The following is a 20,357-nucleotide window of genomic DNA, read 5'->3' as shown; positions in this document are numbered from 1 at the left end:
ACAGGGTGGACACCCTAAATCTCTCTTCAGCCCTCTTAAAAGGCACTTTAAACTTCTAAGCTTGGCTAAGCAGAAGCTTTCCTAGGAAAGTGCTTGTCACTGGGATGACTGCTGAAGTGGCTCTCCACTTACCCAGTGTGCCAAAACCGGTCTCACTCTGCCCCTGAGGTTTAAGGCTGTAAGGCGGCTCAGTCCCTGCCTTTAGGCTGCTCAGTCACTAGGTTACCAGCTCGCGCCCAATCCTTGCTCTGTTACCCTGAGGGCGGAGCTTGCTGGGGCAGTTCTCTCTCAATGGCTCCCTGCGGCCCACAGCTAAACACTATTAGCTCCATCCGGCTCAGCGGCTCAGTCTGGGGCCCTAGAGAACACCCAAAGTTCTCTGCACTGCTGCTCAAGCTCTCCCCAGTGCAGTTCAACTGAGTGCCAAGTACAAAAACACCAAAACAGTTCACAGGTAAGGCCTTTCCAGTTTGCAGTCTCGCTGCTGCTGTACTTACAGCTTACTGCGGGATTAGACCGACCGAACACACACAACCACTTGCCAGTTTTCCACTGTTTTTGTCCTCCTCTTGAGGTCCAGAAGTTTCTCGCTGACTCCCTGTATCCTCAAAGGGATGATTATAGGCAGATCCCACCAGCCAGAGATGCCTGGAGTCTTATCTCCCCAGACTCATGGTGCCCAGTTGCAGGGAAGCTGATACTTCGATCATGCCATTATTTTTATCATTTACATGTAATATCCGCTCTACTAAGTTACAGCTTCTTTACAGACCTGATCCATACCTGATTTATGGCTTCCAAACCCCTATTGCTTCTGACGGAGTAAACAGATATTGAATTTGCAAATTAGAATAACAATCATTAGTGAATCCTAATCAGAGCTTTCAAATAGCTTATTCTGAAAACATTTTCTTTGTAAAATTGGGTAAAATAGATCACTGAGCAAATATTTAATATATATAAATTTTCTGTTTGTAAAGCATACAGAATGTGTAGAACAGCATGCCTTTCTTCACTTTTACCCTTGATTCAGAGAGACTCCCATACAGATAACTGCAACTTGAGATACAGTAGAAAAATACATAGTGAAAAAGTAGGGCAGGCACAGTGGCTCATGCCTGTAATCCTAGCACTCTGGGAGGCCAAAGTGGGTGAATTGCCTGAGCTCACAGGTTTGAGACCAGCCTGAGCAAGAGCGAGATGCCATCTCTAAAAATAGCCGTGTATTGTGGTGGGTACCTGTCATCCCAGTTTGGGAGGCTGAGGGAAGAGAATCACTTGAACCCAACACGTGGAGTTTGCTGTGAGCTATGATGCCATAGCACTTTACTGAGGGTGACAATGTGAGACTGTCTCAAAGAAAAAATAATAATAATAACAAAATAAAAAATAAAAACTGATTATAGCACACGTGTTGGGTGCAGGACACAATTACAAGAGGGACTCTGTAACAGATGCAAACATTGTAACCTAGTTGTTTGTTCCCTCACATTAACCTGAAATTAAAAAAAACAAAAACAAAAAAACCTGTAAAAGAAACCCTAAAACACAAAAGTTATCGTAGGAATTCAAAAGGAGTGGCCAGGATGATCAAAAAGCAATTCATTGAGATAACGAGAAGGGTGACTTCTAGAAAAGAATATAGATAAATCAACTCTTGTAATATTATTAGCCAATAAGTACCATATACTCACTGTATCAGACACTATGTTTGACTGCTTATCACACACCATCACATTTCAACTTCAAAATATTCCTGGAGGAAATGTTGTGTCTATTTTACAAATGGGCAACTAAGGCACAGCAAGGCAATGTTAAATTAATGTCAGAGTCATACAACTAATGAAGAATAGAACCAGAATCAAAACCCAGGGGGACTGGACTCAAAGCCTGGACTCTCCCTGGCCAGTGGCATTGCTTCTGGTATGTCCAAACTAGGAGTTTCCAGCTCACCATTTACTGAGCTGTTTCTAATAATACATTTTATTAAGTTTTCTAGAATTTTATTTTCTAGTTTTAAACTTTTACCTCATCCATGGATGCTAACAAAATAAATATTACTTTTTTTATTAATTTCTTGCCAATTCAATCTTTCACTTATAGTAACAAGTCCTGAACTTCTTCCTCTGTGAAATAAAAGTTTGAAGGCATATCAGTAGGTCCCTACAGTTCACGAGTAATTATTTCTTTTCAAATAAAAACATTATACAGACTACTGTATTATAGTTGTTGACCTTTGCTCATTCATTACCTGGAGAAATCTTAGTGGATAATGAAAAGCTTTACTGACAGGATTTTGTAGTCCCCAGGAATCTACTGTTCCAGAATACATTCTAAGGCCATTTCTAATAGAACTATTTGAGATTTTATGTATTCTAAACTTTAGATCTCTGTATCTCTACTCTGTAATCTGTTGTTATTTCTGCTATGAGAAGGAACACATAGGCTCCCCCAATTTCTTCATCTCCTATTAGTTCTTCTCTGTGTGTCTTTTCCCCCTAAGTTTTCCTTTCTTCTTTGCTTAAATTTCAACAAACGAAATGTGCTTTACAGAACTCATCATTTTGCAAGAGAAATGTGTCTAAAATGTCTGAGCTAAAACTTAGAATACAAATTTATAGAATTTTATCTGGTTTTGTGAAATGTTTTTTTTTTTTTCCTGAATCCCAACATTTTTTTGGTAGATGAAATTCTAAAGGAAAACCTTTATCTTCATCACTGACCAAGCAAATTGGAAAATTAAGGGCAAATACTATGTATAAGTAAAAGAATAAAGTTGAATAGTCTTTACTTGACTTCAAGAGCATAGAAAACGTTATCTCCTGTCCATGCCAGTTTTTAAACTCTTTAAGAATTTAATCCTCATTTAATATCTTTATATAGTAGCAGTAGTTGAGAAATACCAGGAGAGAGTTTAGGTAATGTCATTCTTCCTAATACTAGAGGGAAGGGCTCCATTTGGAAAATGTTAGCAAGAAAATGTCAGCACCCACCCTATGGCCCCCTGCAATATGCACATCTCTGGTATGTAAAACCAAAGGTAATCCTCAGGATTTGGACAGTAGGAATATTATTTATTATGATGACCTTGCTTAATGTGTGTTCTTTACAAGCATTAATCCTTTAACACTATACAAAGTTTCCTAAGCATTGTTAAACCAATTCTTATTCTAAAAGGACTTGCTCAAAAGCACACAGTGACATATGAAAGGAAGTAGAGTGGCTTCGCTTCCGGCCACTTTTTCCCTCTGGTCACACTGAAACTACAGAAATATTAGGGCAGCAGCTCCATTACCTGAATGTAATTTCTTACTCACATGTCTGTTCTCCTTCTTACTGGCTGGCCTGTGTATCTTGTACCAGCAGCACCCAGCGCAGTGTCTGGCTCAGGGTTAATGCTTAAGTAACATTTGTTGAATGAGAGCTGGAGTGAGAAGGGAGGATTTAATGAAGTAACTTAAAGGGAGGCAAGTTTGGACAAGCCAAAGACTTAGAGGCAGTTGATAGAAACTCTAAAAGTAAGATTTAAAGAATTTAGACTTATTTAAAAGCAGTAGAAAGACTCTGTGGTTCTTTGAACTAGACCATTGGTTCTCCACCTTCCTAATGCCGCGACCCTTTAATACAGTTCCTCATGTTGTGGTGACCTCCAACCATAAAATTATTTTTGTTGCTACTTCATAACTGTAATTTTGCTACTGTTATGAATCATAATGTAAATATCTAATATGCAGGATTATTTTCATTGTTACAAAGGGGCCTAGACCCACAGGTTGAGAACCGCTGATCTAGACTATGAATGAATGATCAAAATAACATTTTAAAGAATTATTCAAATGGTTATGTGCTTATATCAAAATTCATATATATATATAATATCAGATTATGAAATATTGACTTTAATTTGCGGATTATTAGTTGATCCTGAAGGTCTCTTTCTCTCTGTTGTCATCCCACAGGTTGTTATTTTGTACTTTGAGCCAAGCACATTTCGTTGTATTCTGCTAAGATGGGTCCGTCTTCTCGGTTTTGCTACTGTATATGGAACTGTCACTCTGAAGCTTCACAGGTATATTCTATTTTATTAGTCTTCATTCTCATGGAAGGACCAAAGTGATTGGCTTAGCATGTTATTATAAACTGAGTTGACTGCTTACCTGGTTTAATTTTAAAAATTTCTAAAGCAAAAAAATTTATTTTATTTTATTTTTTTTAGACAGAGTCTCACTCTGATGCCCCCTGACTAGAATGCTGTGGCATTATAGCTCACAGAAACCTCAAGTTCTTGGTCTCAAGCAATCCTCTTGCCTCAGTTTTTCTATTTTTAGTAGAAACGGGGTCTCACTCTTGCTGAGTCTGGTCTCAAACTCCTGAGCTCAAGTGATCCACCGCCTTGGCCTCCCAGAGAGCTAGGATTACAGGTGTGAGCCACACACCAGGCCAAGCATGATATGTATTTTTTCCTTTCAAGGTAATACCTTTTGGATGCTGTAGGGGGAATTTTTAATGCAACTGAACTCTAAATGGTTAGAGTTCTGTATAAAACATAAGTTTAGAATATGAAACAGTATTTACTGGCTATAGGAAGGACTACAAAGACAATACTGTTGCAGGAAGATGAAGCCCAATGGAGAGAGCAAACACCCAAACACCATGTTTAAAAGAAGAAGGGCTTTATTTCAGCCGGCAGAGTGATGGCACAGAAGAATTAAAAATGGCCTCACTCCCTGACTGGCTGAGTCTTCTCCTTTTTATCCCCAGTCAAAAAGTTTCTGCCGGGGCGGCACCTGTGGCTCAAAGGAGTAAGGCGCCAGCCCCATATGTTGGAGGTAGTGGGTTCAAACCCAGCCCTGGCCAGAAAAAAAAAAAAAAAGTTTCTCCCCCGGACACCTTTCTCATTGGTCAGTTTGAATCAAGCTGGAGAAGTTGGCTCCAGCTTTTACAGAACCCTGGGCTTTTATAGAAGGAAGCCTTAGTTTCCAGGTCCCAGGAGGTTAAGTTTCTACAAATTCCTAAGAGCTGAGTCACAACAGGGAGGACCTCGCAGATGTATCCTTGGGGTCTCCTTGAGAAGACCTCGGTTCTTTTAGACCTCACTTTTTCTGGGTATCCGTTCTCAATACAGCTGAAAACATGATACGTATCCAGATCCTCCATAGATCCTATATAGAAGAACTCATAAATATGCTTACTTTACAAAAACTACTCTCTTCCACTCTGAAGGTCCATGCCCCAGGGTAATCCTGCTGATATTCTATGGGTGAAGTTCAAAAAAATAGTGTTCTTGGCTTTCCTCCTTAACCAATATGCTAGAGATTATCAACTTTGGAAAATGGAGAATACTGTAAGTTTTCTTATGTAGCGTTTCAAAACCACCAAAGTATTAGAAGGAAGGAGGCAATAACATTAATTATCTACTCATAAAGGCTAGGATGTCTGGAAATTACTCCAAGGCTTTCCCTTGCCTCTAAGCTACTTAAAGAAAGTTTTAATGTAGTGGTAACAAAGAGTATAGGAAAAAAACAATTTTTTCCTGCAGCCCTGTAAAGAAAATCCTTTGCACTGATCACCTTTAAAGCTGTTTTGATAACCACGGTAAGTCATTCATATTTTTATGCTGATTTAGCCGTGAATGTTTCTCAATACAAGTCCCCTAGTAAGGCTATATAGCAGTTTATCTTAGATGCCATAATATGTGTTATATTTGTCTTTTAATGTTCCCCCTTTCAATATTTTCTTTAAATTTTTTTATTAAATCATAACTGTATACATTAATGCATTTATGGGGTACAATGTGCTGATTTTATATGCAACTTGGAATGCTTACATCAAACTGGTTAACATAGCCTTCACCTCACTTAATTATTGTGTTAAGACATTTATACTCTACTCTTAATAGATTAACATGTACCCTTGCAATATGCACCATAGGTGTGGTCCCACTGATTACCCTACCTCCATCCAACCTCTCCCCTTCCCTCCCGTCGCCTTCCTTTTCCCTCCTTCATCCTAGGCTATAATTGTGTTTTATCTTTTATATGAAAGTGTGGGTGATTATATAGTTCATAATAGTATTGAGTACATTGAATATTTTTTCTTCCATTCTTGAGTTACTTTACTAAGAAGAATATGTTCCAGCTCCATTCATGTAAACATAAAAGAAATAAAGTCTCCATCTTTTTTCTGGCCAGGGCTGGGTTTGTCCAATATATGGGGCCGGTGCCCTACTCCTTTGAGCCACAGGCACTGCCCAGGTCTTCATCTTTTTTAAGTCTGCATAATATTTCATGGGATACATGCACCACAATTTATTAATCCATTCATGGTTTGCTGGACACGTGGGCTTCTTCCATGACTTGGCAGTTATGAATTGAGCTGCAATAAATATTCTGGTGCAGATATCTTTGTTACAAAGTGATTTTTGGTCTTCTGGATTCAACCTTTTTTTTAAAGATATGATAGTTATACTATCTACCTACAAGAAAGAAACTCCAAAAAAAAAAGAAACTCCATGTCTTCTACTTTTTTTTTTTTTTTTTGGTTCCTAATTATTGGGAATGCACTAGATTTTTTTTTTTTTTAATCTTTTGGAACAAATGTGAGTATGTGTGATTCTCAAGATGCCTTTTCCTATATATGGTATAACACAAAGAATATTGGACTAGATATCAGGAGGTCCAATTTAAATCTCAATTTAGTCTTTAAGAAATCATAGGCCTCTATTTGCTACAAAAGGAAAAAATTAGATAAATTTCTAATGTTCTTTCTGACTCTAATTTTAATCTTTCCACATCATAGCACACTTTCCTCTTGTATCTTTCTGTTCTTCAGGTACCTTCCAAGTTTCTGTTCTTTATGGCTATTTTTCAACTGGTCCTCACCAGAGGAAATGATAAATCACTGATAGCCTATATGGACAATAGGCCTTCTAGAAATCCTGAAAGGATAGTTACCCTTTTGAGACTTGAAAATTAATCCTGTCTCTATTGGTTTAACACTTCATGTCAGTTGAGTCCTCTGTTATAATACAATGCTTTATTGTTTTCTTATTTAATTACCTTCATCACTTCAGTTTGCCTTCTCCTTGGAGTGAGAGTCTTCCCACCAATCCCAGCTCTCAACACAATGGTTGATACATGAGGGGTGACTAACACACATTATTAGACGACTGAATGGGTGACAATATCAGGTGCAGAGCTGGAGGCTGCTTCCCATAGTTCTCTCCCCACATAAAACATTCATATTCTCCTGACTCACTGTGTGCTACCTCTGGTGTCTCCAAGTGTCTGAAACGCATTCCCTGTGATCTGCAAGTGGATGGGAACACAGCATTAAATAGCCTTGAGTCATATAATGAGAAAATTACTTCCATCCAGATTCTCTTTCAATCCTTTTGATTCTTTTTTGGAGAAAGATTAGTTTGGAACTCATAGGTCTTTAACACCTGCCAAATAGTTGGTAATCTTCCTTTGCATTGAAGAGTAGATTAAGCTTCTTCCAGTTCTGAGCTTTTCACTGCAGTGCAATCTCCATAAGATTCTTTGTCTTTGTTTCACTGTTTTTATAGTTACTTTCTATTTATGGAAGATGTTATGTTTCATTTTTTTAAATTTAAGGTAGTTTTTAAAAAATATTTTAGGATAATAGAAATTGATATTTTAAAAATATTTTAGGATAATAAATAGAAATTATTAGCTGGTACACAGATATGCAGAAATCTCAAGGGTAGTATGCAAATGATTGGAATTTGAGAAACTGGATTACTCCATCATCTCTTTATGTTAAAGACTGGAATTAAAGCTGTTTTCTCACTAATTACTCCAGGGCCGGGCATGGTGGCTCACGCTTATAATCCTAGCACTCTGGGAGGCTGAGGTGGGTGGATTGCCTTAGCTCATAGCCTGAGCCAGATTGAGACCTCATCTCTAAAAAATAGCTGGGCATTGTGGCTGGCACCTGTAATCCCAGCTACGTGGGAAGCTGAGGCAAAAGAATTGCTTGAGCCCAAGAGTTTGAAGTTGCTGTGAGCTGTGATGCCACAGCACTCTACCAAGGGCAACAAAGTGAGACTGTCTCAAGAAAAAAGAAAAGGAAAGAATTACTCCATTGAAGGCTTAAATCAAGTGGAAACTATTTCTAATTTAATGAGCTGAATAATTCTTGTCCTATATGAACCATTTGACTTTACTATTATGTTCTAGTTTTTTCCATATTGTTTAAATTTACCTGATTCCACTATTGTTTCCTTATATATACTGAACAATCAGCATCCCATAGGAATGTGAGCAACCTGAGGACAGGCAGAGCTACCTTTGTCCTCCACATATTTAGTGCTATGTTACATACTCAGATGTTGTTTGAATGAATGAAGAGATGGTGGTTATAGCGAATGAGCTGCAGTGAGTGCTTTTGATTGGCATCTACAGTGAAGCAGCATGTGGCTCTAGAGAAAGGATTTCTAATCCTTTATAGTAATATGGTAGAGAGGAAAGATATATATCCTGACATATCCAAATTCGAATTTCAATTCTGCCATTACTTATTTCTACAACCAAGAACAAATTAACATCTGAGAATTAATTTCTTATCTAGAAGGTGAATTAATGCCTCCTTCCCTGTAAAGTCATGAGGATTACATACTTTGAATGTATGTAAATATATCCAGTAGTATTTTTTGGTTGCAAACTACGAAAACTGATTATGGCTAAATTAAGCAAAAAGGGAATCACTGGAAGGACCTAGGGGGAGGGTCACAAATAGAAGAGAAAACTAAAGAACCAGACTTTGGAAGGACTGGATCCAGAGTTGCTGGGGAATCAGGGAGGCCTGAGCTGTGGGATAATGTCTTTTGAATATCATAGCCCTATTTTCACAGGAATTTTATTTTTCATTTCAATATTAAAAAAAATCAAAGTAAGTCATACCTCTTTACATAGAAAATTCTAAGGAAATTGAGTACCGATATATAAAATTACTATGATAGTCCTTTTGGGATAGGATAAGCAAGCAAGAACTGAGTTTTTGTTGTATTTCAGCTATTTCCCTCACAACTTAGTGGAATTATTAAATATTTATTTCTCTGTCACCTGGTCTCTCACTGATTGATTGTAGTATTTGTGTAATTTCTATAGCACTAAAAATTTGAAACAAATATGAAAAAGGAACAGGATCTCTGTCTCCAGAAATGGTACTGTTAAGCCTGGGATGGGAACTTAAAAACTTTGTTCACTTTTACCAAATCTCCCACTTTTTTTTTTTGGTGATCTTTCCCAATACCTGGGAGTTATGCAGCCGCAGACTGTCATAGCAATTCAAAGGAAAATTATGAACGAGTCCTTTGATTAGTAACTGTGCCGCACTAAGTTGTGGGTGGGGAGTGAAGTGGTTTACACTTTCACTGACATAGTTTAGGATCACCAGTGTATGGTAATGATAGAAAGCAGACCCACTTGTAGTTGTTTTTATTATTGCCTTAAGTTGTCTACAGGCAGTGCCCCTCCACCCTGCCGCTGTGGCCTGCATACAGGGCAGAACCTCCCACATCCCCCTCAAGCGCAGGCCATGAGTACAATGCAACTGCTTTAAACCTGAACCTATTTTTTCCTTTTTGGAGAAAGATTGAAGAAAGAGAGGGAGGAAGGAAGACAGAAGAAAAAGATAAGAAAGGTACAGGTATAGCTTGTTCATTCTAGATCGTAAGGGAAAAAAGAACTACAGTAGGCCCAGATGAAGAAGGTTCGTTTACAAAAAGGAGCTTCCTTCAGGAACCATGGAGGTGTTTGACTTAGTATGTGAATGATGGAGGGCGGATCTACAAGAACACCCAGCACTTCCATGGATGTATGGCTTCATTGAACCCCTGCTAAGCTCATTTTGTTTTGTTTCATTTTGTTTTTTATGAAACTTGAGAAGGCAGTATCTCTAGGCTTAGAAAATCCAGGTGTATTTTCAGCAGGCAAAATGAGGAAATATTTTTAAATGAAAGGGAGTGTAGAGAGATTTACAGACTTAATACTAAAAGAAATGTTTTCTGATTCCTTGTGATATGGTTTCTGAAAACACATTGGCTTTTCCTTTTTCTAAGGCTAATGAAGAAGAAAAAAACTTTTTTTTGTACTATATTTAAAATGAATATTTAAGGCAGCTGTGAAAAGCTTTCTTCTGGCTCCAGCCTGGGATTTCTCATTTCATGCATTATTCAATACTCCTTGCTCGGAGTACAACCCATAGCAGTTTTCTCTACTATGCTCATTAACACCAAATATTGGCAGTTTGTAGGAAGGTTTTTTTTTTTATATGTTTTAGTTTGTTTCCTAGTGACTTTTGAAACATGACCAAGAGATATTTACATTTATTTATGTATTCTTACTAGGATACGTAAAATATAGTAAGATACCTTAAGTTTTTAAAAGAACAAAAGAGAAGCTAGTGTATGGCTATCTAGAAAAACTACGAGCTGGTAAGATATTGAAGATTGTCTCGTTTACCTTAATTTATGACAACTCCTGGGTAGCAGGGAATTTAAGATTGTGCCTTAGGTAACTGTCGGCAGTGCAGTGATTCTACTTTGTTGATTGTTGACTCACCTTAACAGAACGTTGAACAAAGTGTTAACGTTTAACATTAACAAAGTGTTAACCTTTCACTTATGAAAGCTAAACATACATAATAACCTCTGCTCCTAGGTGGCTAAACAAGTGCCTGTGGACATCCAGAAGAGTCGTTTAGAAGTCTTGCATTTACCCCAGCACACAGGTGAATTTAAAGCCCCAAGTCATGACCCAAAAGGTTTAACATGAAACATTTTAAAACCTTTTTAGACCATTGCTCACCTCAGCCAAATAAGGTACCAGTAAAGCACCCTTTGAACACATAGCTATGAACATTGCATTGTGAGTGGAGAATGGAAAAGCTTGCCATGTGCATCCTGGTAATGACATGGATTCCAGGCCCTCCTTCTGATGAGCTCACTGTGGTTTCTTATCTTTACTAGCTTCCTACTCTCAAATCCAAAATATATTCGAGTGAAGAATTACTCGTAATGAAATTTCTTAAAACCCATACTATTCACCAGAAAAAGGGGACTCATTCTTAAGCTTTTGAGAAAGGTCTCTTTCCCTATCCATGAGTGTACTATTTGGACAGAAAGCTGAGCAAATTCTGTAAGCCAATGAAGGTTACTTAGCCTCAGAGGTCAGTTGGAAAATACTCAAGCCTTACCTCCTAAACCCATGTTTCACATACACCAGGAGAATAGCTAGATGCCTTACAGAAAAAGGGCATGCTTACTTAACCCATTTATGCCAGAGGTTGAGAATTTTGAATTTTTGCATGACTATTTGATAAGCTCCCAGCATACCAGTATCAGCAGTAGTGACTAACTCTGTGTACCATGTGATAACATGTACTCTCAGGAGGCAGACATGTATGAAAAATCAGACCTGGTGGAGATGACCTTGACCATTTGAATATAAATAACTCCCTGGTCACTGCCATTCCAGTAATGGAACATGAGGCATATGTAAGTTATTAAGATGAATTCTTAAAGATGAAGGGTTTAAATTGATCTTTCAGAACTAACTCTAATACTGGCATTATAGGAAATTTGAAAAGAAAATTACTTTTGTAAGTGACATAACTTCCTCTTTTCCTGTTGGTTAACTCATTAAGTACCACGCTGGGCTTTCAGAGATTAGGACTTAACCAGTCTCCCTAGAAACAATTTTACTATTTAAAATTGTGTTTGATGAAACAGGAAAGATCAAAAGTTATTTGGCTCTTGAAAAATTGAAATTTATTTCATAATTTTATTAATCAAGGAAGCATTGGTGTGGAATGTGCTATTAAGACCCACGCTAGTGCACAAAACTATTTGTGTGCAATCCTGATGCTAGCTAATTTTTAGAAACTCTCTGTAGTTACAGGACTTAGCTTCGTAGACCCTACATTTTTGTCATTCTCATCACTCATATACTTATAAGCAAACCTGGGCATTCCCGCTGTCCCCTTTCTTGGCACACTTAAAGCCTATCTGAGACTACTGAGTGTTAGCCCCTGGGTATGTACACGAGCCTAGCCATCATGATGACTTCCCCAGAAACCATGAAAACAAAACTCCCTGAGTTTCAAAACTCTCCTCTGTTCGTCGCCCCCTCTCACCCTCAAATGACTTCTGATCCTACTGTCCTGTCCAGCGTCCTGAGGGCTGTCAGCTGAATGGCCTAATGCTATTGATTGTGTCTTGTGTCAGTAGATACATGTCACTTTTGGAAACTAATTAAGGATTTCTGCCTCGAGAAGCTCCATTTATAAATTAAAATGCTTAGTCTACTCATTTGAAATTTAGGAAATGCAGGGCAGCGCCTGTGGCTCAGCGGGTAGGGCGCCGGTCCCATATGCCGGAGGTTGCGGGTTCAAACCCAGCCCCGGCCAAATTAAAAAAAAAAAAAAGAAATTTAGGAAATGTAAGCATATTAATAAAAGATGTCTTTTATTAAGTAAAGGACTATATTCACATAGAATCTTTAACATCAATGAGTACCTTTTGAATAACAATTGAAATAAAAGCAAAATTTATTTTAATTGTTCTTTTAGAATATGGTAACTATTATAAATGAAGAAAATAGGAATGTAGCTCACTCAGAGAACTAAGAAGAGTTAAAACTTTACTTATTTTATCTGACTTAAAATACTTGCTTTGTTGTATGGCACATAACTTTTGAAATACACTTTATTTTGTAACATCTACATTCAAAGCTTTTCAATATTGAGCTTCTCTTTTAAAATATTTATATGCATGTTCTAATTTCTAATTATGGCATCAGTATTTTATGCCTAGATTTCTAAAAAGAGGCATGCATTAGAATATATATTTTAGGGTTTATGTGCCATATTTGAAACGTGAGATTCTTTTTTTGTTGTTGTTGCCTGGGTTGTTATGGTTTCCACTTGTTAATGTGTGTGCACATACATGTGTGTTCTAACCAATCTTAAAGTTACAAATAAAAATCCATCTGGTAATTCAGAATTAGTACTTTACAGACTATAGCTGATAAATACTTTATTGTCCCAATGTTCTTTGTTAGCAACTGTATGCCCCAATTTTGTATACCCTCCAGTGGAAACATTTCTTTATGTGAAGGAGATAGGAATATGTGGGAAATGAGATTAATTCATTCATGCAACAAAAAGAAGAGGCAGACTTCTTTAAGGACCAAGATGAGAGAGTCTGCTCCTACAAGCTGTTTGCCGCCATCACCTACCTGCCTGCTGTTGCATCTGCTGTGGTCTGCACACAGCGTCAGAGTCATGGCTTATTTTTGGATGAATACACCTATGATGCCCATAATGTGCTGGCAGTCCATCTGGCTGCCAGCTACTCTGAGGCCCCTCACCTAGCATTCGCATGCATCCAGTCCAAAAGGCCTGAGTAGTGCTAACAAGGAAGTTAATACTAGAAATCCAACTATTCTAGATATTCTTAGAAAATACACAAACTACCACAAGTGACTCAAGAGGAAATGGAAAATCTGAACAGACCTAAAACAAGTAAAGATATTTAAAGAGTAATCAAGAAGCTTCCCCTCAAAAAAAGATCCTTATGAATTATACCAAATACTTAATATCAGTTCTTCACAAATCATTTTGAAAAATAGAAGATGATTTGGAGATATAAATAAATAAACAAAATAGAAAAAAAAAGAAAAACAGAAGATGAGGCAACACTTCTCAGCATATTATAAGAGACCAGTATTACCCTGACAACAAAACCTGACAACTATATCACAAGTAAACAAAGCAACAAACCAATATCCCTTAAGAATATGCACACACAAATCTCGACAAAATACTAGCAAATGGAATCCAGCAGCATCTAAAAAGGATTGTACATCCTGATTAAATGGGATTTAGCCCAGGAATGTAAGAATGATTCAACAACAACAAACAAACCCCAGTCAGTATAACATAATAAAGGACAAAAACCCCAAGCTCATCTCAGTAGATGCAGAAAAAAGCATTTAACAAAAATCCAACACACTCTCCTGATAAAAATGCACAACACACTAGGAATGTAAGAGGGTACTTCCTCAAACTAACAGAAACCATTTATGAATCATCCCCAGCTAACATCATACTTAATGATGATTTCCCCCAAAAGCAGGAACAAAACAAGGAGGCGGCTCTTAGTGGTTCTCAACTTTGCCCTGGAAGTTCTTGCCTGAGCAGTTAGGACACAAAAAGAAATAACCAGTATGCAGATGGAAAGAAGAAGTAAAACAATCTCTATTTGCAGAAGACATGTCTTCTGTGGAAAAATTCTAAGGAATCCACAAAAAACTATTAGAACTAATAAATGAGTTTAGCAATATTATAGGAGACAAGATTGGTATTAAAAAAATCAGTTTTATTTCTATAAGCTAGCAATAAACTAAAACTGAAATTAAGGGGAAAAAATTTACAATAGTATAAATAATATGTAGGAATAAATTTAACAAGAGAGGTACACTAAAGCCATAAGATGTTGTTGAAAGAAATTAAAGAAGAGACAGATAAATGGAAAGGAATCCCTGTTTAATGGTTTAGAAGACTTAGTATTGTTAAGATTGCAATAGTCTCCAAATTAATTTAATCCAATCCCTATCAAAATCTCAGCTGCCTTTTTAGCAAAAATTAACCAGCTTGTCTTAAAATTCATGGGGAAATGCAAAGGGCCCAGAATAGCCAAAACAACCTTGAAAAAGAAGAATAAAGTAGAGGACTCACACTTCCTGATCTTAAAATTTACTTCAAAGCTACAGAAATCAAGGGAGTGTGATCCTGACATGAGAAGAGATATATCAATCAATGGAATAGAGTTGAGATTCAGGAGCAAAATCCATACTTTTATTTGTTGTCAGCTCACTTTTGATAAGGGTGGCAAGACAAGAGGGGAAGGAATAGTCTTTCCAATGTTGATTCTGGAACATTTGGCTATCCCCATTCAGCAGGGGCAGCCAGAAATCTCCATTTGAAAGAATGAAATTAGACATCTACTTTACACCATCTGTGACAAATATTAATTCCTGTGGCTCAAAGACCTAAATGTAAAAGCTAAAACTACACACCTCTTAGAATAAAGGAATCATAGATATAAATATTCATAGCCTTACAGAGATGTGAAAAGCACACGCAACAAAGGGAAAAATAGATCAGTTGGATTTCATCAAAATGAAAACTTCTGTGCATCAAAGGACACCATCAAGTTAGTAAAAAGAAAACACAGGATGGAAAAAAATTGTAAATTATCTGATAAAAGTCTGGGATCTAGAATATAAGGTAAATTGTAACTCAATAACTAAAGGACAACCTTGTTTTTATTTTTTTATTTTTTATTTGGAGATAGAGTCTGAAGTTGTTGCCCTCGGTAGAGTGCTGTGGCGTCACAGCTCACAGCAACCTCAAACTCTTGGGCTTAAGCAGTTGTCTTGCCTCAGCCTCCCAAATAGCTGGGAATACAGTTACCTGCCATAAAACCCAGTTATTTTTGTTGTTATTGTTGTCATTGTTGTTTTAGCCGGCCTGGGCCGGGTTCAAACCTGCCAGCCTCGGTGTATGTGGCTGGCACTCTACCCATTGAGCTACAGGCACCGCCTGACAGCCTAGTTTTTAAGATGTGAATTAAATAGGCACTTTTCCAAAGAAGATATACAAATGGCCTATATTTTCAGCAACACGCTCTAACCAACTGAGCTAACCGGCCAGCTGTAAATGGCCTATATTTTCATGAAAAGATGCTTAACTTTTCATTAGTTATTAGAGATATGAAAATCAAACCATAATGAGATGTCATTACAAACCTATGGGAATAGCAATATTAAAAGAAATAATAGTGTAGCAGAGGATGTAGAAAAATTGGAAACCTCATATCTTGCAGGTGGGATTATAAATGGTGCAGCCATTTTCTAAAACAGTTTGACAGTTCCTCAAACTGTCAAATAGTTACCATGTCAGCCAGCAATTCTACTCTTAGTTACATACTCATGAGAATTGAAAATATATGTCCACACGAAAATAATTTGTACACAAATTTTTATAGTAGTATTACTCAGCACTCAGAAAAATATTACTCATAAGAATTCATGATAGTCAAGACATGGAAACAACTCAAATGTCCACTGACGAATGGATAAGTAGGTATGGTACATCTATGCAATAGAATATTATTCAGTCTTAAAAGGAATGAAGTACCAATTCATGTTCAATATAGATAATCCTTAAAAACACTCCCAGCTAAATAAAAGGCACAAATTCTATAATTCCACTTATATGAAATGTCCAGAATAGGCAAATCTGTAGAGACAGAAAGATTTGTGGTTACCAAGAGCTCAGGAGAGAGGAAAGACAGTGACTGCTAATAAATACAAAGTTTCTTCTTGGGGTAATGAAAATGTTCTGGAATTAGACAGCAGTTATTGTTGCACAGCTAGACATCCTAAAACCACTGACTTGTACACTATAACAGGATAAATTCTATGGTATGTGAACTATTTCTCTTAAAAAGTATGATTCAAATAATCATGAAAGTTCAGTTAAACATACATAAGTCAGATGTGTAGACTTGTATGACAATAGCTTTCCATTTACCTTTCAGTTGGACAATAAAAGAAGTATTCTAGTCACCATCTTAACTATAAGCCTGAAATTCCTAGGAATAATCCTAAATGGTGTTAGGTGGGACCAAGAAAAAAGCACTACAAAGTTTTTTGGAGAGATTTAGAAGGAAATATAAATAGATGGAGAAACACTGTATGACTGAATGAGAGAAGATTTGATGTGGGAGGACTTAACTTGCAAGAATACCTGGTCATCATGTATTCTCTGTATCCCACGCTCCGAGCATCATGAAAATTAAATTACTGAGTAAATACCTGTTGAATGGATAAACCGAATGAGGGAACTTAAGACAATTCTAATTTTCATCTTTAGAAATAAAAAAGCACCAAGAACATTTGCAGAAAATAAGAATAGGAAGAGATGGGGCAGTGCCTGTGGCTCCGTCGGTGAGGCGCCGGCCCCATATGCCAAGGGTGGCAGGTTCAAAACCGGCCCCGGCTGAACTGCAACCAAAAAATAGTTGTGGGGCCAAGTTGTGGCGGGCGCCTGTAGTCCAGCTACTCGGGAGGCTGAGGCAGGAGAATCGCTTGAGCCCAGGAGTTGGAGGTTGCTGTGAGCTGTGTGATGCCATGGCACTCTACCGAGGGCCATAAAGTGAGACTCTGTCTCTACAAAAAAAAAAAAAAAAAGAATAGGAAGAGATGATTATAGATACTGCAGTGTATTATCAAAAAATGATATTCAAAAGACTAAAGAGCAAGATGAGAACATAAAGAATAGAACAGACCTTTATTCCAGAAGATCTAACCATATGATATAGAAAGCAGCCCAAGACAATGGGTTGAATGACAGCAATGGCCAATTAACCAAGTAAAGATTGACAAAATAACTTTACATATAGAAAAAATAACTTTAAAGCCTCATCTCAATTTTACAAGAGTTTCAATAAGCTATAAAACTAAATGCAAAAAATATGAGTACAGGAATAAATTATAGATTAATATCTAACTTATTTTAGGTTGGGGAATGGAAGAAATCATAAGAGAAAATGTTAGTTGGATTACCTAAATACAGTGGAACCTCTGTAAGTTGACTACCCAAGGGACTGTAACAAACTGGGCAACATACAGAGGTGGTCAACATAAGGAACTAGGCCTACTGTACTGATACATACGTGTGAAGCATATCCAATCAATGAAAATTAGGTCGACTAATTTTCAGAGATGGTCAATGTAAGGAGGGGGTCAGCTATGGAAGTTCTGCTGTATTTTATACTCTTGCCTGGCAGAAACATAAAAGGCAAATGGCAAATTAGGAAATGGTTGTAGGATATTTTATAGACTGGTGATATCCCTAACTATAGTTCAAGCCACAAATGTGAGCCACATAAAGAATTTTAAGTTTTCAGTAGCCACATTAAAATAAAAAGAAACAGATGCAATTAAATTTAATGGTATATTTTATTTAATGCACATATTCAAAATATTACATTCCAGCATGTGATAAATACACTAAGTTACTAATAAAAATGTTTTCTACTCTTAGTTTGGATAAATTGTCAAAATCTTATGTTCATGTGGCACTTACAACACATCTCAATTCACACAGCTGCTCAGTGGTCACATACATCTGAATGACTAGCGCATGAGAAAGTGCACTCAATGGGAAAAATGGCTAAAGCTGTAAACAAACTGTCCAAAGGAAAAGAAAGACAACTGTCAAGAAAGCACATTTTAAAAAATGTTCAATGAAACTAACAATTACAGCAGAGCAAAAAAAAAAAAAAGTGTAACTTTTCAAGAATTTGAGTAGAAAAAGGTTTTTGTTCTCAAAAAAAAATTGTAATTTGTCTGTCATAGTATCCATTGGGGAAAGACCCTCTTTAGGCTGGACAGAGTGTAAGTTAGCATAGTAAGTATGAAATATTTACCATTGTGTATGAGAGCTTTTTAACAACTGAGTTATTTTACCTTTTCAAACCTAAAGAAAAAAATCAAGGATTTAACTGCAAGAATATTCATTGCAATATGGCTTATACTAAAAAAAAAAAAACTAAGCAGTTGTGTTCTATCAAAGATCATGTTGTTTACAAATACAGAATGTTAGAATGTTCAGAATACCATATTATATGAAAAAAGCATAATGTAAGTTATATAGTATAGTCCCAATGCTATAATATGTTTTGTGTATGTATAGAAGTGTTAGAGAATAAAATTCACCCAAGTGCTATTTATATATAACTAGTGCTCTTTTAGGTGGTTTTCATTTCTTTCTTTCTTTATATTTGCTTATTGTTTCTAATTTTTTACTTGAACCATCTATTATAGTTTAATGAAGGTAACCAACGTGTATATTAAAATGGATGATTCTTGGTTACAGTCTATGACACTTCTGATCTATAATAAGCAATATAGTAGGCATGTTAGGACCTGCCTGCAAAGAAGCTTAAGCCAAAGGGTTTTAAACCCAGTGGCAAGACAGTTAAATGGCACAACCCAAGAACAATCAGTAACACTTGATAATTAATTTCCAAAAGTTTCATTGACAGCAACTGAAAATCATTCTACTTTAACTAATGTGTGTAATACCATCTAAACAGTTAAAAATATCAAACCCAGCAGTTTTTATGTACTCACATTAATATATCTTCTAAATTACTTTGGTGGTTGCATCCTCTATTTGCTAACTAATGTGTCTTACATATTTAAATGTTGGTTAAAGTTAAGGTGAATGCAATATTAGCAGAAGAGTTTTTTAAATAATATTTTTAAGATTTCTTCTGTATGGAGCTAGTATCTCAAATACATAAAAGTTATTCATCTGCGATTATTCTTTGAGAGTTTAGTAATTTTTTCTTGTTTTTTTAATAAGTGATCATACATGTTCAATAGGAAGTTCGTATTTGCAATGAATTTTGTCATCTTTTTGTGAGTCCCCTGTGGTCTGGTACCATTCTTTATCTGTAAAAGTATACAAAAGAGACTGAAAAACTAGAGCGCCAGGTTTTATAAAATTTAGATTGAAAGTGATCTCGGAAAGGTAAGTAATCTTTGTTATTATTTCCACCACATTTCAACCTGGACAACCTTGATTATAGTGAAAAGAGATTCAAGAAGCTTTCCCTTATGTTATCCATGGGAAATACTTATATGTGATGAACCTGTATCAGGACAAAAGGCTTTTTTTCAGACTGCAAAATTAAATTTTGTGTTAGAAGTAAGAACAGATCAAGATTTAAATGTTAACATTAAAATAGTGTCATTTTAGATATTTTCTGTCTACAAAGGTAAGCAATTAGTGACATTTCCCTTTTGAGATTGTAATAAAACTGTCCATTTAAGTAGTGATACAATTAGGCAGCCATTTATAATTTTGTTTTTGTAGCTTATCTAAAATCATATTCTTGAATACCAAAAAGTTATATCAAAATAGAATACTAAGTTTTAAAAATATCATTTTGAAATGAAAATTTAATTTAAATTTTTTTTTGCTGATTAATCAGTGCTAAGGAATCGAAATATAAGGGCAGGATTTAGTCTAATAGGTAGTTGGCAAAAACATGATCCTAGAATTTATATTTATTCTAGATATAAGAAAATTAACAAGCATTTAATTCCAAATTTTGAATAATCTGGTTTCTTCTTGATCTTCAGAATGACCATCTGCTTATTATTTGAAACATCTTTCTCTAGTAAGCAGCGGGTGGGAGAAGCAGTGGGGAGGCAGCAGCGGTACCTATATTTAAGCCTGTTTTCTGTAAGCTT

General features: G+C 36.4%; 1 protein-coding gene across 1 annotated transcript in view; it reads left to right on the top strand.

The window, feature by feature from the left end:
• GPR158 (G protein-coupled receptor 158) overlaps nt 1-20,357 on the top strand; it is a 379,074-nt gene that overhangs the window by 306,984 nt on the left and 51,733 nt on the right. The window contains exon 6 of the mRNA XM_053572712.1: nt 3,960-4,069. Coding sequence (XP_053428687.1) covers nt 3,960-4,069 — 110 coding nt within the window. The remainder of the gene's footprint in view (nt 1-3,959; nt 4,070-20,357) is intronic.

The sequence above is a fragment of the Nycticebus coucang genome, chromosome 20, assembly GCF_027406575.1.
Source record: "Nycticebus coucang isolate mNycCou1 chromosome 20, mNycCou1.pri, whole genome shotgun sequence".
Classification (NCBI taxonomy): Eukaryota; Metazoa; Chordata; class Mammalia; order Primates; family Lorisidae; genus Nycticebus; species Nycticebus coucang.
This window is presented reverse-complemented; position numbering and strand designations above follow the sequence as displayed.